Source organism: Triturus cristatus, chromosome 3_1 (genome assembly GCF_964204655.1).
Source record: "Triturus cristatus chromosome 3_1, aTriCri1.1, whole genome shotgun sequence".
Lineage (NCBI taxonomy): Eukaryota > Metazoa > Chordata > Amphibia > Caudata > Salamandridae > Triturus > Triturus cristatus.
The window spans coordinates 243045208-243064539 of NC_140583.1; the positions used below are offsets into that span (position 1 = coordinate 243045208).

Sequence of the window (19332 nt, forward strand, 5' to 3'; positions counted from 1 at the left end):
TTATTACGAGTTTCAGCCACTGTGACAAAACTCAAATAGAAAAATCCAGAAACAAGTGTTTATAAGCAGCTTTCTTTGGGAATTACTATATAGAACTGTGCAGTGCTTACATGCTGCTTTTTTTGCAGCTTGATGTAACCTGGCTCCCTATATGGGCAATTGAAAAAAAATGAAAAAAAAATGAGTAGAGTACCCAGGATCCGGATCCACTTCCCTACCTCTTAACACAATTTTAAAAACTGGATTGAACTTTCAAATCACACAAATTACGTGTGCACAGGATTGGACTTAAACAATTTAAAAACTAAATTGCCGTATGGGGTAACCCTTGCGGATGTTCAAGACTGATTTGCATATGGTGGGTTCAAACTGGAATGGCATGGGGAGCAACAAAACGATGGATTAAGGCCCAGATGTCTGTACTAGGGTGAATGTATGACATTGTTCTTCATTCTGTCCAGCAATTGTTTTTTTGCATTCAGTATTAACATTAGACAGCTCTTTGAAGATCTGATCTAGAGTGTTTCAGAGAGTGTATGCATGCGCTCAGAATGTTGTACCTTTTGCAGGAGACTCTGCATTAATATTGACCTTTTCAACACAGTCTACTAAAGTCGAACAAAGAAACAAGCAATAAAAAGGAACAAGTTATTGATCCGTTGGTGCAGAATAATTGTGTGAAAAAAATGGTAACTGGAAAAAGGATAAAGAGTGTGGTATATATATATATATATATATATATATATATATATATATATATATATATATATATATATATATATAAAAACATGCAAGGACACTCAATTTAGGCCCTACCACTAAACGCAGGAGTGTGTCAGACTATAGGAGTGCACAAAAAGGAAAACTAGTCAGCAAAACATAAATAGCTTATTGTACTTTTGTACAGTCACTTGGTGCTCCCTTAAGCTCCAGAGGGAATTTGGTGGCTAATGCATGCAAAAGGGAAATATTTTTTCCTCCTTAGTTGCTTTTTAAATACATATTTTTCTTGTGTACGAACCCGGGTAGAGCCGTGTCAAATTAGGCGTCAGTTCCAAATTAGAAATTCCTAAAAATGTACTGTACACAAGCCAATTGTAACACAAGGTTATTCTTAAAATGGTTCTTTATTCATAAACTTGATGCAAGTTTACAAATTACTGTACATTGCTAAATATTTTGCAATGAAAAATGAAATCCAAAACAAAGCATGCCAAATGTGCATTGGTCAGACTGGTAATCCATCAGAATATTAAAGAATTCAAGAATGTATTCAAGATTTTAGCCTTATGTTTTAAGGAACTTTAATACGCAAAAGGGCCCTTGCCTTTCTGTTAAGGCCGCTATCCCATCAATTGGCTAACAGGAATTTATACAAATATATGTACAACCCACCCCACCCCCTTAAGAGCAGAAAAGTTGGGGAATGATCATTCGCCAAACTCCCTAAAAAAGACAGATTTTGAAACAATACAAATAAGGAGTAGTGCCAGGTCGCACCCAATCCATTTTCCACACTGCAGCTACAAAAATGTATTCCAGCCCTCGACTGGTAGGCAAAAAGGAGCACAGTTTTATAGATTATATTGAATAGACATGCTAGCGGGATCTGAACAAAGTGCTTAATCCATTGTGCACATCTTAATACCCAGACCTTGGGCATAAAAATCTGTTCTCACTAATAAACTAAACAACAAATTTAGGTAAGGCAATAAAGTAAAGCAATTACACAGATTTGCATTCATTTTAGAAGACCTAGGGGACAGGAAACATTACCAACAGTTTGCTAGGATTCATATCTTGCAACGATCGTGGCTTTAGTACCACAATTTTGATTTTACGCAGACCCAGATGACATGCCCTCCTCTTCTCTTGATTTCCTTAATTTTTTTATATTAAAATATAATTAAGGATTTTTTCTTGATTTTTGCCAATTTCTTTATAGGTTTACTAGTTTACAAATGATTGCAACAACCCGTTAATAAAATGGAACACCTAAAAAGGTTTAGTATTTTAAATAACTTCAAGCTTTATACCGTGGCTCCATTTGTAGGTACACTGAGCCAAGCCCAGGAAGTACTGCTGCCCCAGTCGAAATTACTAGCTACACAATTTAACTGGAACAGCCCCACTCTCCGTAGAAATATATGTATTATCCAACGCAAGGACCTTCCCAAAAACAGCTCACCTTTACAGTCATAAACACAAAAATATTTTATAACTTAGCTAGCACACGTGGTGGTGTTCACCACATTGTTAATTTGGCAATACTACAGTTTAATTCCTCATAGTCCTGATAACTACCGTGATCTAATGGCATTGAAATATCTTGAACAGTAAACAATATTTTATTCGTTTTAGATTTAGACCTGAAACCTTGTTGGCTTTTAAGGAACCTAAAATGCAACACACTGCAGTTGAGATCCTACAAAGAAGACCATCCACAAAAAGTAGTCTATGATACCGTCGAACTCTTTGATTATACTGATTCTAAACTGCTTGTTTTAAAGACTTTGTAAATACAGGGAGAAATGGCCAACACTGCATAAGGCCCAGATCTGCTTTGAGACACCTTGTTAAGATCATCATTTTAGAAAGCTGACATACTGCCATTCAGTAAACGGATTATCCACTAAATTAATTAGTAGCTAGGTATGCAGTGCAGCTGTTATGGGGAGCTCATATCTCGTGACTGTGTTGGAAATATATACACATATGTATTTATATTTATATCCACATTGGTCCGTATTCAAGAAGGTTCCAATTAACCATCTTCTTTTGGAGGAGTGTACCAGCCTGAAAAGAGAAAAATATAATTTAGCATCTAAAATCAGCTACGAACATATCAGAGTAAAAGTCCTAATAACAATCTTAAGCATTACAATACACAATCTACATCTGTCAAAGTCTCACATCAGTTCTCGCTTGAGAACTGAACTCTGCAAGCATTAATAGGACTGCTCATACACTGGCAGGTCTCATTACACTCTAGGCAAGACCCTTCCGTTTTTCCTACCAGAGCACACTATTCATGTTCGCTAAACTGCATCACCTACCATACTCCCTTGGTTAAAGTATTCGGTTTTCGTTTGTTCCTCACTCTGCATTCGCGTGGCGTAATGTTGAAAATGATTACTTACCTCTGACTAATTTTATGGCAAGACAGGAGGCTACCATTATGCATAAACACCTTTATTCGCCACCTCTGCAGCACTTCAAAGAACTCAGAATAGAACCAACGTAAAAACACTAGAACAGAACACTCAAGTCCCATAAGATCCTGCCGTCCGCCATCTTCTTCCTCCTTTGTTTGCTGCTTCTGGAGCAGATAAGTACTATGTTTTTATTATAGGCTAAATGTATGATTGTAATTTAGCTTGGAGATGTATATTTATTAGTGGGTCAAGTCCAATTTATGGACTGACTTTGGTTACGGGTGGTTGTAGTGAATAGAATTAAGGAAGGTTTAGTATTTTTAACTGAAAAATTAGGCGAGGAATATCATTATTGCAAGAGGGAAAAGAAGATGAATTACGTTTTAAAGGAAGGGTTTTGTTGGCGAAAATGGGAAAAGTAGAAGGAAAGAGGAGAAAATGAGAAGAGATTCTTACCGTTGTGCGCGAGGATTCATTGGGGCGCGAGGTCGTCTTCTAGGGCGGACATTACATGGGCGAGAGAAAAGCGTGAGCAGAGTCAAAACAGAGAAAAGCGCGAGCAGAGTCAAAACACGGACGAGTTTGTAATTGAATGCGCAGTGTGATAAAGAATGCGCATGCGCAATAGAGGAGAAGCAGAGGAATTGGAGTGTTTTTTTAAAGGCGCTTGAGGTTGTTTCTTGGTTTGGAGAGTTTCGTGTGTGTAGCGTTGCTTGGCAACGCAGAGCTTAGGTAAATAACGGAAGGAGAGAGAAATCTTCGGTTAGAGACGGGGTGTCAGTTTGTTAAACGGAGTAGTAGGAAATAAATAAAAAGAAAGATGACAACAGTAGAGAGTGCGGGGGATTCAGAGAGTGTTTTGAGTGAGGAAATAAGGAAGTTGGTAAAAGATGCAGTTGGTGCTGCTTTAGCTGACGTGAGGAGGCCGGTTATACATGAGGAGGAAGAGTATTTTTCATTGGAAGAGAATGAAAGGAGTAATGAAAGAGAGAGGTTGGAGGAAAGTGTAAGGAAAAAAGGAGGCATCTGGAAAATGGTGCAGGAGGAAAAGGAGTCCAAAGCGGCTCAAAAAGAAAGAGTTCAAAGCAACTCACACGATGGGCAGGATATCTCTGCAAATTCAAATGATGTAGATGAATACATATTAGATTTAGATTACAAAAATGATTTAGAAGATGAGAACACGAGTGAATGTTCAAAAAAGAAGACGGATAAAAAGGTGGTTGACCCTTTTGGAAAGAAATTATTTGACCCAAAGGATGTGAGGCATCCAAGAGGTTCTGAATGGTGGCCGATGGGCCACGTATCAGATTATATAAAGTACTGGATTAGAAGACCTCTTGAAAAGAGCGAAAGGAACATAATGAGAGCAGAATGTTCTCGCCCAGTAATTGGGGAAAAGGACACGTTAACTCCTAATTTAGATCCGGAGATGATTACTTATATGTTCAAAATGGGAAGAGACCCTAGAAAGGGTCTAGAAAAAGCATTGAAACAATGCGAGGATAAAGTATTGGATGTGTTAGGCCCGCTTGCTAGGATGTTCGATTTGGTGGAGGAAGCCTTTTTAAAAGGGACAGACTTGGACATTGTATTATTAAGAGGATGGTGCCAAAGGGCAATATGTTTCCTCAGGAACGGAAATGCGGGTCTAATAGAGGAAAGGAAGAAAGCAGTTTTGTTTAGAATAAACCCAAAATTGGGAGATTTTGCAAGAAAAGAGACTTGCGAAAATCCAAATGGTTTACTTTTCGGTGATGGAGCATTGAAGGAATTAGGAAAGTATGTGAATACTTTCACTTCTCTGGACAGGGTCCAGACGAATATGAGGAAGGTTTTCAGTGGAGGAGCTTCTGGAAGTTTTTATGGAAGGGCCGGAAGGAGAGGGCAACCTTCCGGCCGAGGTTTCTATAGGTCCCAAAGTATTTATTCAAGGGGTTTTGGAAGAGGATCGCAAAATCAGTACAATTTCTACCCTCAAAGAGGAAGAGGGGTTCGTTCATGAGGAACGAGAGGAAAAGGTCAGTCCTCAGGTCATGGAGCAGGTAAGTTGGAATACGAAGATTTATATTGGTTTTATCCAGGAAAAAGTAGGAGGAAGATTGAGGAATTATGTGGAAAAATGGGAGATAACAAAAGATATGTGGGTGTTGAAAACAGTAACTGGTTTCGAGATAGAGTTTGCAGAAGTTCAGGAAAAAGAGCCAAGGGAATTGGTTTTCAAAGAGAGTCAGGAAAAAATTGTCTGGGAGGAGGTAGAAAACATGTTGAAAAAAGGGGCAATAGTGGAAGTAGGAGAGAAAGAGGTAGGTTTTGTGAGCAATTTATTTCTGGTGGAAAAGAAGGAAAAGGGCTGGAGACCAGTTATCAATTTGAGGGATTTGAATTTTTACGTGGTTTACAGGCACTTCAAGATGGAAGGAATACATCTTTTAAGGGATATTTTGCAGGACAAGGATTGGTTGGGGAAGCTAGACCTCAAGGATGCGTATTTTACAATTCCGATGGACGAAAAGAGCCAGAGGTATCTGCAATTCAGGTGGAAAGGAAAAATTTATCAATTTGTATGTTTACCTTTCGGTCTCTCTTCTGCGCCTTGGTGTTTTACAAAGGTTATGAGGTCAGTGATTGGTATTTAAGAGAAAGGGGAGTACGAATGATTGTTTATTTAGACGATCTGTTGATAATGAATCAGGATGTGTCAGATTTGAGGAAGCAATTGGAAATGGTGAAGGATCTCTTGCAATCCCTGGGATTCATAATAAATGTAGAAAAATAAAATCAGTGTTGGAGCCGTCTCAGTCTTTGGAGTTTCTGGGTTTTGTTGTGGATACTGTGAGAGGTTTTTTGTTGTTACCAGAGAAAAAGATAAAGAAAATTCACAAGGAGGTGAAGAATTTATTGAGGAGAGATATGGTGAGTTTAAGAGAGATTGCAAGGATAATTGGTCTTTTGTCCTCATCAATTCAGGCAGTGTTTCCGGGACCTTTACATTACAGGGCATTACAACGTATGAAGACATCAAATCTTGCTGCTGGTTTATGGTATGGACATCGAGTAAGAATGTCGGAAGAAGCAAGGATAGAGTTGAGTTGGTGGATGGAGAATTTGACTGCGTGGAATGGTCGAGCGATCTTTGGTATGAGGGCAGGCTTTGTATTAGAGACGGACGCAAGCCAACTTGGTTGGGGGGCTGCATGCATGAGTCAGGTGACTGGTGAAGTTTGGAATTCGGCAGAGAGGAAGGAACATATAAATTATTTAGAAATGAAGGCAGGGCAATTTGCATTGCGAAGTTTCAGGAGTATGTTCCGTGGAAATTCTGTATTATTGAAGATGGACAATATTACCGCAGTAACATATATAAACAAGCTAGGGGGAAGCAGATCAAAGAAGTTATCAGAGATTGCAAAAGAGATATGGGAGTATTGTTTGGAGCAAAAAATAAATCTACAAGCACAATATCTTCCGGGTCAGGAAAATTTAGAGGCGGATTGGTATTCAAGGAATCTGATAGATTTCAGCGACTGGATGTTGGACAGGGAGGCGTTTCAGGAAATACAAGTACAGTTTGGTCCACTGGATCTAGATCTGTTTGCCTCCAGACTAACTTTCCAGTTGGAGGAGTATTTCAGCTGGAGGCCGGATCCGGGAGCTCTAGCTGTGGATGCGTTCAAACAGATTTGGAAAGGGAGAAGGTGTTATGCTTTTCCTCCTTTTTCTATGATTCAAAGGGTGTTGCTGGAGGTGAGAAGACAGATAGTACAAATTGTCTTGGTGACTCCTTTTTGGATAAGTCAGGTTTGGTTCCCTTCAGTTCTGGAGATGGCGGTAGAAAAACCTTTTTTGATTCAAGCATACAGTGGGATGTTAATGGGACAAGGAGGAGAAGATCATCCTTTGGTTCAAGAGGGTTCGCTGAACCTTCTAGTTTGGAAGATATCAGGGGATCCGATGGATTCGCAGATCTTTCGGGAACAGCTTCAGATTTACTCAGAGTCGTGGGCACCAGGCACGAGGAAGAAGTATAAGGGAGTGTGGTCAGTTTGGTCACGTTGGTGCTTGGAAAGGGATTTGGATCCCTTGGAGGCTGATGAGATGAAGGTTGCGAATTTTTTTGCGGAATTGTTCGAGAGGGGTCTATCTTACAGGACTATTAATTGTTATCATTCAGCGATCTCAGCTGGACATGTTTTGATTCAGGGCTGTTCAGTAGGCAGGAGTCCAGTAGTTTGCAGGATTATGAAGGGGATCAGGTTGAGGTGGCCTCCGAAGTCGAAGTATGGTTCAGTTTGGGATGTGAATTTGATTTTCAAACGGTTTGAAGAGTGGCCAGGGAATAGGTTTTTGGGTTTGAGAGAACTGTCTTGGAAGTTAGCGTGTTTGCTGTGTTTGGTTTCTATAAGAAGAATTTCAGATGTAAAGGCCTTGGACGTGAGTTGTAGGTTTTATCAACCTCAGGGAGTTATGTTTGAAATTTGGAGGAGAACTAAGACTATGTCAAGTTCTGTTTTTTATCCAAGGTTGGATGAGTTTCCAAAAATTTGTATTGTCAGGTGCCTTAAGGAATATGAGAGTAGGATGGCGGAATTTAGAGCAGATGGAGTGGATCAGTTGTTGATTTCGTATGTAAAGCCATTTAAAGCTGTATCTACGGCTACTATAGCCAGGTGGGTTAGAGCAGTCATGAAAGAAGCTGGTGTGAATTTGAGTTGTTTTTCAGCGCATTCGGTAAGGGGTGCTATGGCTGGTAAGGTTCTTGTGAATGGAGGAAATCTGAGTGATATCTTGAAGGCTGCAGATTGGTCTAACGCAGATGTTTTTAGGAGATTTTATTTTAAGCCAATTGAGCATGTTGCAAATACAGTTTTAAATAAGCTTTGAACATGCATAATGGTAGCCTCCTGTCTTGCCATAAAATGCCGATTCTCATAGATTGATTGCATAGAGAATCGTGATTTTATTAAAGACAAGGAGGCTATCATTATCCCTCCCTCCCTCCCAAAGTAGAGGGTGTGGAGTTAAAGATTAAACATTTTATGATGTATATTGTTTGTTATATGGAAAAGTTTGGCTTGTGAATTAAAAAAAAAAAAAGAAGGTTTGAGATATATTTAAAAGAATGTTTGATATTGTTTTTCTTTGCAGATAACTGAAGATGTTTGGGATTATTATGTTTATTTGGAGGTTAAGAGTTATTCATTGAGGGAAAAATGAGTGGAGAGAAGAAGAATGAAACAAAAGAGGAAGAAGATGGCGGACGGCAGGATCTTATGGGACTTGAGTGTTCTGTTCTAGTGTTTTTACATTGGTTCTATTCTGAGTTCTTTGAAGTGCTGCAGAGGTGGCGAATAAAGGTGTTTATGCATAACGATAGCCTCCTTGTCTTTAATAAAATCACGATTCTCTATGCAATCAATCTATGAGAATCGGCATTTCCAGTTGCCAGGCTAAGAATAACCAGTAACATGTAACCCACAGCCGTTTTAAAACAGATTTAAAACAAATGTAGTTGTAGCCTAGTCACCTTATTGTTTGGGTCTACCAGGGAATCAAAGGTGTGGAGACGCTTAGGACAGCTTTCATCATTTACCTCTGATTTTTGAAAACCTCGTAGGGGAAGGAGTGCTGCTTGCGACAACTGTTCTATATTCATATTCTCAGTGGCAGCTCTCCTCTGAGGCAGAGAAGTGTCACCCCACTATTTTGTCAGTTGCAAAAAGGAAAACTAAAATGATAACTCTACGTTATTTTATTTTTCCTGCTGCGGCGTCTCGGGGCGGGGCAGAGCAGATCTGCTTTCAGTTCAGGGGAGGAGTGGTGGGCACTATGTAAGTGCGCATGAATGTTTGACCGGCCCACTGGGGTCGGCCAAACATTCATATGCACTTTGCAAGTTCTCCATGCAGGTTGCCATACAGCCTGCATGGGGAACATGCCAGCCTCCCATTCTCTGGCTGAGCACCGATCTACGGACCAAAACGGGTTTAAGCTGGATTAAGATAGGAGACATTGCCTACGTAGACTTCAGGTAGCGATGACCCACATTGAGTACTTGCAAGCCCATCGGCCTTACTCTTCTAGTTGGATTATGAAAAAGTCTTTGACACCATACACTGTCCCCTTCTATTTCAAGTATTTCACAAAAGGAATATGCTACTTACCAGTATGCATCTGTTCTTGGCATGTAGAGCTGCAGATCTATACACTGTGCATAGATCGCCATCTGGTGTTGGGCCCGGATGTTTGCAGTTTGTTTTTCCTCTTGAAAAGTCTTTGGAAGTCACGAGGTCGGTGACTCCTCCTTTGGTTCGTATTGCACATGGGCTCCGGCTCCATCCTCAGATTGTTTTTCGCCAGCAGGGAAAGATGGAGCGTAGTAATAACAGTAAAGAGACCCATGTGTGTTGTATCTAAATAAGATAGACTGGAACGGATACAGGAAGCCGGGGAGGCGGGTGGGCGTGTATAGAGCTGCAGCTCTACATGCCAAGAACAGATGCATACTGGTAAGTAGCATATTCCGTTCGAGGCATACAAGCTGCAGATTATACACTGTGCATAGACTATATAGCAGTACCCAACCCTAGCGGCGACCACCGGCATCCGTTGCAGTTGTTTGGAACCGTGTTTTTAGTACAGCCTGGCCCACACTAGCTTGTTGCTTGGTTTGCACATCTACACAGTAAAGTTTTGTGAAAGTGTGCGGTGTTGACCATGTCGCTGCTTTGCAGATGTCATCTAGTGGTATGTTTCCTAAAAAAGCCATAGAAGCCCCTATCTTCCTTGTAAAGTGGGCTTTAGGAGGAACAGATAGCGTTCGTTTTGCTTTGTGGTAGCAAATTTGTATGCATTTTACAATCCACCTAGCTATCCCTGATGTAGAAATAGGGTTGCCTTTATGTGGTGGAGAGAAAGAGACAAATAGCGGTTTGGTTTTTCTGAAAGGTTGTGTTCTTTGGATGTAGTAAAGTAAGGCCCTTTTAACATCCAGTGTGTGTAAAGCCCTTTCCGCAACTGTTTGAGGTTGTGAGAAAAAGACTGGTAATTCTACCGACTGGTTTAGATGGAAGGGAGAAATGACCTTGGGTAGAAATTTTGGGTTGGTGCGGAGTACAACCTTGTTCTGATGCATTTGGAGAAAAGGTTCCTGTATAGTGAGTGCTTGTATTTCACTAACCCTTCTAAGGGAAGTGATGGCCACTAGAAATGCTGTTTTCCATGTGAGAAATTGCAGCTCACATTTATGTAATGGTTCGAAAGGAGGTCCCATTAGCCTTGTGAGAACTATATTCAAGTTCCAGACATGTGAGGGTGGTACACTGGGTGGAATTACCCTTTTGAGGCCTTCCATAAAAGCCTTGATGGCGGGCACCCTGAAAAGTGATAGGTTCTGCCTGTTCTGTAAGTAAGCAGCAATTGCTGCAAGGTGTAACCGAATGGATGTATATGCTAGGTTACACCTTTGTAGATGGAGCAAGTAACATATGATGTGCTGTATGGACACATTTAGAGGGTTGATTGTGTTTTTGAGGCAGTAAACAACAAATCTTTTCCACTTTGCAGCATAGCATGCCCTAGTAGTAGGGCGTCTAGCTTCCCTGATAATATTCATGCAATCAGGGGGAAGTTTAAGGTATCCGAATTCTAGGACCTCAAGAGCCAGATCGCAAGGTTGAGCTGAGCTGGGTCCGGGTGCCTGATCTCTCCATGGTTCTGGGTTAGGAGGCATGGTGAGAGGTGCAGCTTTTGGTGTGCTACTACCGAGAGTTCCAGCAGTGTGGTGTACCACGGTTGTCTGGCCCATGTTGGAGCTACTAGGATCAGTGTTAGGGAATGCGGTTGTAGCTTTCGCACCACTAATGGAATTAGTGGTAGAGGTGGAAAAGCGTATGCAAATTTGTTTGACCAGTTCATCCATATCGCATTGCCTTTGGACAATGGGTGTGGATATCTGGCGGCGAAGCTTGGGCATTTTTTGTTTTTGTGGGTGGCGAATAGGTCTATGTGTGGATGCCCCCACTTCTGAAAGAACGGGTGAAGAACCTGTGGGTGAAGTTCCCATTCGTAAATTTGTTGCGTTTGTCTGCTGAGCAGATCTGCCACGGTGTTTTGGACTCCTGGGACGTGTTGGGCCAGGAGAAAGATTTTCTGTGGAATTGCCCATCTCCATATGCTCTGTGCTAATTGAGAGAGCTGTGGAGAGTGTGTGCCCCCCTGTTTTTGAATGTAGTACATGGCAGTCATATTGTCTGTGCGAATGAGGACTGCCTTGCCTGAAATCTGCGTCTGGAAGGATTTTAGGGCTAGGAAGATTGCCAGTAACTCCAGATGGTTGATGTGGAGTAACTTCTGTTGCGTCGTCCATGTGCCCTGTACTGTGAGATGTAACAGATGAGCTCCCCAGCCGGAGAGCGATGAGTCTGTTGTCAGGATTATTTGTGGAACCGGGTCCAGGAACGGTCGACCTCTGGAAAGGTTTGTGGTGTTCCACCACTGCAGAGAGCGATGGGTACGACCGTCCACCAACACCAGATCTGTCAGTTGCCCCCGGGCCTGGTTCCACTGGCGCGCTAAACACTCTTGGAGTGGACGCATCTGGAGTCTTGCATGGGGCACTATGAAAATGCAAGAGGCCATCATCCCTATCAGTTGCATAAACACCCTTGCTGGGAGAGAGTGTTGAAATATGAATTTTTGACGCAGAGCCTGTATATTTGCAATCCTGGCAGGATTGGGATAGGCTATGGCTTTTGAGGTGTCTATGGTGGCACCGAGGTATTGTTTTGTGTGTGATGGTACCAGGTGGGACTTTTGGTGGTTCACCGTGAAACCTAGCTGGTGAAGTAGTTGGATTGTAGCGGCGGTGTGTTGCACACATTGTTCGTGGGAGGTGGCTTTTATTAGCCAGTCGTCCAAATACGGGAAGACGTGAATGTGCTGTCTTCTGAGGTGTGCCGCCACTACTGCTAGGCACTTGGTGAACACCCTTGGTGCTGTTGTCACCCCGAACGGGAGCACCTTGAACTGGTAGTGTTGCCCGTCCACTACAAATCTGAGGTACTTTTTGTGAGCATGGTGTACTGGGATTTGAAAGTATGCGTCTTTCAAGTCCAGAGTGGTGAGAAAGTCGTTCTGGGAGAGGAGTGGAAGAACCTGTTGAAGGGTTACCATGTGAAAATGGTCTGAATGTATGCAAGTATTTAGAGGCCTGAGATCTAGGATAGGTCGTAGAGTCTCGTCTCTCTTTGGAATCAGAAAGTACAGGGAGTAGACCCCTAAATTTTGTTGATTGATGGGGACCTGCTCTATGGCTTGTTTTTGCAGGAGGGAGATTACCTCCTGTTTTAATAACGTGGCATTTTCTTGAGACATTGGGCGTTGCCTGGGTGGAATGTTTGGGGGGGGTAGATGTTAATTCTAGGCAATACCCTGAATGAATAATTTGGGTCACCCATCTGTCTGAGGTGATTGTCTCCCAGACGTGAAGGAAATGTTGTATTCTGCCCCCGACCGGAGTGGAATGGTCTGGAGGGAGCGGGGGAAAGTCATTGGGTAGGCGGTGTGGCAGAGCGGGCGGTATTTGTCTTCCCTCTGCCTTTATTATTATTGCCTCTGTATCCGTCTCTTTGATAACCCTTTGTGAAGGTAGACTGAGGAGGGGATTTGTAGGACGTGGATGCACTATCCGAGGAGTAGCCTCTGCCCGTGCCCCGAAAGGAAGAGCGGCGAAAGGAGCGCCTAGGAGTGTGAGATCTTCGAGGGATTCATCAACTTTTGGGCCAAATAAATGTTGTTGGTCGCATGGGTGATTTAATATGGAGGCTTGTACCTCAGGTTTAAAACCTGAAACTCTTAGCCAGGCGTGGCGACGGAGAAGGACACTGGTGTTTATGGCCCTGGAGGCTGTATCTGCCGCATCTAGGGCACAGCGTATGGAGGTATTAGTTATAGTTTTTCCCGCTTGGATCAATTCATTAGCCCTATTCCTGTATTTTTCAGGGAGATGGTGCATGATGGTCTCTAACTCATCATAATGCGCCCTGTCGTATCTGGCCAGTAGCGCTTGCGTGTTGGCGATGCGCCATATATTGGCGGCTTGTGACGCAGTGCGCTTCCCTGGCGCGTCTAGGAGCTTGGACTCTTTGTCAGGTGGTGGTGCTTCGCCTGAGAATTTGAACGCTTCCTAGCTGTAGATACCACTAAGGAATCCAGTGGTGCAGGGCCTTTAATGTATGAAGGATGTGTGGGGGCGGCTTTGTATTTTTTCTCTATACGGGGGTTTAGGACCCTAGCCCTGACTGGGTCTTTAAAAACCTCTGGTGCATGTTTGATTACCCCTTTTAACATAGGTAGAATGGCAGTAGACCTATGTGCATTATCGAAGGTGTCTAGGAAAAAATCTTCCTCCACTGTGTCAGTATGTAACTTCACCCCGTGATAATGTGCCGCCCTCTGTAGTAGGTGGTGAAAGCCTAACGAATCTTCTGGTGGGGATGGCCTAGATGGGTAAAGGTCATCCTGTGGGACATCTGGGATGTCCGGATTGTTATAGTCATTCCATGGGTCTGGAGATCCAGTAGGGGTGGGGTCTTGTAGCACATCTGCTGGATCATAGTAAGGGTCTCCTAGATCATCTTGGTCTGGAGACAGGGTTGGAGAGCGATGAGGCAGGGGTGGAGAAGGTGGGGAGGGTGGAGGAGGTGGGGAAGGCACTCTGAAAGGGGAGATAGCAGTGTCCTGCCTCTTTGGAGGTGGAGGTGGAGGTGGAGCTGGTTTGTCCAAGTGTCTCTTTTCTTAAGACAGTGTCAAATGTCCAGTTTTTGGATCCTTGGTAAGTGTCTTTTGCAGAGGATCCGGTGTGAAAAGTTCTTGCAACACTGGTTGTTCGGTCGGCGCCGAGGTTTTCGGGGCCGACGGCTTTTTAGGTTTGTCTAAGCCGTGCTTCTTCGGGACCTCCGCTTTTTTGTTCGGTGCCGAAAGAGGCTTCGGCACGGGGGTGTGGGTGCCGAGGGCCTTATGATGTTTGGTCGGCACCGAGAGGGCAGGTTTCGACACCGAGGGCTTTGGTGCTGGGCTCGGTGTGGAGGTGGAGGCCGATTTTTTCTTCGGTGCCGAAGGGTGTCTTTCGGTACCGCTGGTAGGCTGGCTCGAGCCCGAGCTGCCGGAAGGCTTAATAGGCTTCTTTACCGGGCCCGAAGGTGGGGTGTGAGAAGCAGGATCCTTGGTCTTGCCTAGGCTCGAAGGCGTGACCGAAGCCTTTTTGGGTATCGGTGTGGGAGGGGGTATAGTACTCACGACCCTCTGCGCCGGGGTGATGTCCTCCACATCTGAGTCGTCGGCCTCGGAAGCACTGACGAAGTCGTCGTCCTCTTCTTCGATGTTCTGCTGTACCGGAGCTTCGACGTCGTCCCCGAAGATGTCGACTGGAGCGGAGGTCAAGGAGTGCGCCATGTTGCGTCTGGCCCTTCGATCTCGAATAGTCTTTTTCGATCTAAAAGACTTGCAGGCGGGACAGTCTCGGGCCTCGTGTTCAGGGGAGAGGCAGAGGTTGCACACCTCATGAAGATCGGTGTGGGGGAATTTGAACCCACATCGAGGGCACTTCTTGAAGGGAGTTCTGTCCATCAGCCGAGACCGGAGCCGGAATAGGCCCGAAGGCCGCCGTCGACGAACGGAATCGAAGAAGTGCCGAAAAGAAGGTGATTAAGATGATTTATTATCTGAAGGATCTCAAAGAGCGAGGATTTTTGCGTCGATCGTTGAACTGGACAAGTTCGGAACCGGAGCGCGAAGTATTACATCCGAGCCCGATGGCGGAAAAAAACAATCTGAGGATGGAGCCGAAGCCCATGCGCAATACGAACCAAAGGAGGAGTCACCGACCTCGTGACTTCCAAAGACTTTCCAAGAGGAAAAACAAACTGCAAACATCCGGGCCCAACACCAGATGGCGATCTATGCACAGTGTATAATCTGCAGCCCATATGCCTCAAACTTAATTTTTGTCCTAGATGTGTGTTTGTAGCAGCCCTCTATAATTCCCTGAGAACATGAATGAGTTTTTGGGTGCTCTCCCCTTCCTTCCCTATTCAACGCAGTACACACCATGGCTGGCCTTTTCCCCACTCTTTTTTTGCTCTAGCAATAGCGCCATTGACGGAGTTGCTCAGGAGAAATGCCCAAATATGTGGTTTCTTCTGGCCAGATCGGATGGAGGATAGTGTGTCACTATTCGCTGATGACATGCTTCTTTATTTACAGTATCTGCAAACTTGACTTCTGCGCCTGAGAAAAATACTGGATGTATAAATAGTGTAGCATCTGGGTTGAAAGGTATTTGGGGGAAGTCCACATATGTATATTTGAACATTGCAGATCCTCAGCAACCACCCGACGCCAACAAGTGGAAGTGGAATATCTAGGTATCCATGTTTCTCGAGATCAGCAGACAACTTGACTGCTCTGAACATTATTCCTACTTGGAGACCATGGTTTCACTATCCCTTAAAATAATGGGACGAGGTGCTCTTTATAAAGTGGTGGTACTCCCTAGCTTTCCTTGTGAGCTTCAGAACTACCCAGTTCACATTTCACTCACGTTCTTTTTGGAGATGCGCGCACTGGTTTCTCGATTTCTTTGGGCTGATAAAATCCAGAGAGCGTCCTATACTAAATCCATGCTGCCTGTGTATATGGGTGGCCTTGGATTCCCCACTCAACAGTTGTATTACTGAATAGCACAGATTGTTTCGATAGGAGGTTGACTGGTCATGATTCCTCTTGGAGTTTGGAGGAAGCCACTCTAGAGAAATCAGGGAATCTAGGTCTTCTGTACGGGCACACCCCCCGATGCTCACTACAGCAGGTCTCTAGACTCCCCCTGCTCTGCTGGCTTGTGGCCCTCACCAACATTATTTGGCTTGGGAAGCTCATGAACAAGACACTTTAGGGGTAGGGACCTGCCTCAAACAGGTATCACGATTGCAGGGCTTTTGTCAATGGGACTCTATTGGTACTTCTTGACTGGGAAATGTATGCTACCACGACCATCTCCTTTCATTCAAACAATTAGGAGAAGAGTTTGAATTGCATAAATAACAGTTTCTGTTTGTTTATTTTAATATTGGCAATACCAACCTGCCTTGAAACCCTGCACGAATACAACCGGTCAGAAATAAAACTACTATGGCTCCCTCTTGTTGAATGTGCCTGACTGCCTAAAAGGGTTTCAAGAGGCAGGGAAGGGAGCTAGATGATGAGTGGCAGGAGGCCGCTATGGAAGACAGAGTTTTGGCCATAACTTCAAGTTAGGTTTGAAAAAATTTCAATTTTCTTAATCGGATTTGCTGCAGCCCCAGTACACTTTGAAAAAGAGCAGGGTTTATACTAAGTTTGTGGGGCTATGGACATGTTCTTTTATCGCATGGTTTGGGGTTGTCCCCATGTAATGCAGTAATGGCAGGAAATAAATCACACCTCAGGGTACATTTCAAATACTCCTACAGTTCAGGATCCTAAAGTAGGTTAGTTGAGAATAATAGAGGGAAGGAGGAATTCCTGGGCGTAGAGAACCTTGGCAGGAATTGGCTTCAACTGGCATCATTGTGGCACAGAAATAAATTGCTAAGCACTGGTAGAACACTCACCCTCACATCCAATAGGAGTAGTCCAGGGGGGTGGCTATTGCACCATGGCAGAGAAGGGGATTTATAAATGGAGGGGTTGAGAAAGAAAGCACAAAAGGATGTGGTGTCCTTGGGCCTATAGAGATCTGGACATTTGAGGAACCAAATAACTGCTATATCACTGGTTTTTCTTTTATTCATGCACTGTGATTTCGGACATGGGATGCTGTATATAGATACCTTGTTGTGTTTGGTGCCACAGATACGATGCACAGTTCGTTTTAGCTATGAAAACAAAAAGATAGATAAAAATAGAGCCTCTGCAAAGGAGTCCGGTGTGAAATAGGCACATTGAACGTGAACCTCAATGATAACATGAGGCTTGCCATCGTCTGGAGGTCGTCTCCGACTGCCTCGACGAGCTCACCTTCAAAATCCAGTCAAGGTAAAGGGGAAACTGGAATCCCCAACCTCTGAAAGCGTGCTACGATCTCTGCCATCACCTTTTTGAACACCCAAATGAGCTGTGGCCCAGTTTCCTTTCAAGCATTCCAACACTGAATCAGCCTTTTTGCCAAACAGGTGAGATCCACCAAATGGCATGCCCATCAGAGAGGGTAGCATGTCCTCAGAGAAGCCCGAGGATTTCATCCAAACATGCTGCCGTAGCACTTTGCTAGTGCCAACTGCCCTATCCAAGAAGTCATTAGTGTCTGGTCCAGAACAGGTGTCTAGTCCAAAACAGTTCATGTATTGTGCGGCATCTTGACCATCTTGGACAGTGTGAACCAGAAATGCCTCAGACTGCCGGTAAGTTCTTGCCGACCATGTCCTATAAAGCATGGGTATATCTTCTCAGGTAACAGCTTGCACTGATTGACTGGAGCACTAGTCTGGCCGAAGAAAACATCTGCTTCCTAAATGTTATTTGTTTGGATTGCCAGCCTGGGGGAATATTAAGTAATGAACGGAGGTTCACCCTACTGGTGAAAGCATGAGCCATCAAACTTTTTGGCACAGGGTGCTGCGTCAAGAAGTTAGGAATGACTGGCACCAGCCTGTGGCCTCTTGCAACCTGCAAGTTCGCTGGTGGACAGAACGAGGCTTAGACCAGGTGCCCATGAAGGGGTCACAGTCAGGGCTACATTAAATGGAAGTAAGGGTTCAGATGAAGTTTGTCCAGGTAGCAAAACTTTTGTTACTATGCTAGATTGATCTACATTCCTGGAATTTGGAAATTGCAAATCAAGTATCTCTACTGCTCATCGTATTAGAACAGCAAATAAGGGACTCTCTTCCGGTGATGACACAGGGAGAGAACCTAACCCAGTATCCAAGGAAGTGTCCAACCTATTGGCCTCATGCAATGTCCATGTATAAATAATCCTCATAGTTCTGGAGAAAATAAACCCCCTCATCACCACTGTCGTCTCTAAAGGCTGGCTTGCTCTAATCACAGTCTGGACCTAAAAGTTGCTGGAGCATTGGGGTGTGGCTAAGAGACATGTTTCCAAGTCTAATGCATCGGGACGCAACCTTGGTCGGGCACAGGATGATTTTGGCTTGGAGTTAGATAGGACTATATGAACAGGGTCTTCCTCTAGGGGCGTTGGGCCCAGATTGGATATCGAAGAGGCAAGCATGGATATCAAAGGGACTGGTATGTATTTTTGTGCCAGAGTGATTGTCTGCTCCTGAGTCTGAGTGGGACCTGAGGCAGGAGGCACAGGGAGGATCCACAGGCGGTAGTGTGACTGGAGGTATCTGTGGATCCTTGGGATCCAAAGGCAGGCCAGAGTGATCTGGAAGAGTGCCAAAAATTTGCAATATGAACTCTCTGAAGCCTGCAATCTTCTGCGATATTGCTGATAGACCTGGAAACTTGGGGCGCATTGGAATCAGTTGTGGAATCAGCTCCCAGTCAGAGGCCTGGGAGCGAGGCCAAGATGCACCCCGACATCCTCAGGGCTTCTCAGGCTAAAACTAGCACGTCTGGGACAAATCCTGCTTGCGCTTCAGCTTCGACTTATTGGAAGACTAGGGCAGCAACAAGGACGTGTTGCAGCCTCAAGATTAGGGACAGGTCCATGCATACAACTGAGTGGGAGCAGAACTGCTGAGACTTCTTTTGGTGTTTCGCGACATACAACTTCGCATAAGAACTGAGGGAAAGGATGCAACTTCGAGTGGAGTAGGCCCTGAAGAAAACACCATCTCCATCTCTGGCGAGGTATCCAAGCCACTGGCTGAAGAGAGACCACAACTGGATCAATGATACCATTGTCCAGCCCCTCTCGACTCTTATAAGGGTCCACAAGCAATCATAAAAAACAAGGCGGAGCCCTCCTCCAACAGTTTCTGGGTCTCCCTTGAGGATCTGTACTGTCTGCAGGATGCACTGACTTCAATTATGTAGGTATGCATCAAAGAGAACAATGATCTGCAGTAGTAATATTAGCAATACAGAGAACCAAACTGCAGTTTTGAATGATTACAAAATTAACAAACTATTTAAAAACGCATAGTGGGGCAGTGAGTAAAGTGCTCTT

General features: G+C 44.1%; 1 protein-coding gene across 2 annotated transcripts in view; it reads right to left on the reverse strand.

Moving 5' to 3' along the window:
• Nucleotides 1-1108: 1108 nt before the first annotated feature.
• UBE2Q2 (ubiquitin conjugating enzyme E2 Q2) overlaps nt 1109-19332 on the reverse strand; it is an 844760-nt gene continuing 826536 nt past the window's right edge. For both annotated transcript variants that reach the window (XM_085643780.1, XM_085643779.1), the window contains exon 13: nt 1109-2796. In XM_085643780.1, coding sequence (XP_085499906.1) covers nt 2765-2796 — 32 coding nt within the window. In that variant the 3' untranslated portion in view covers nt 1109-2764. The remainder of the gene's footprint in view (nt 2797-19332) is intronic.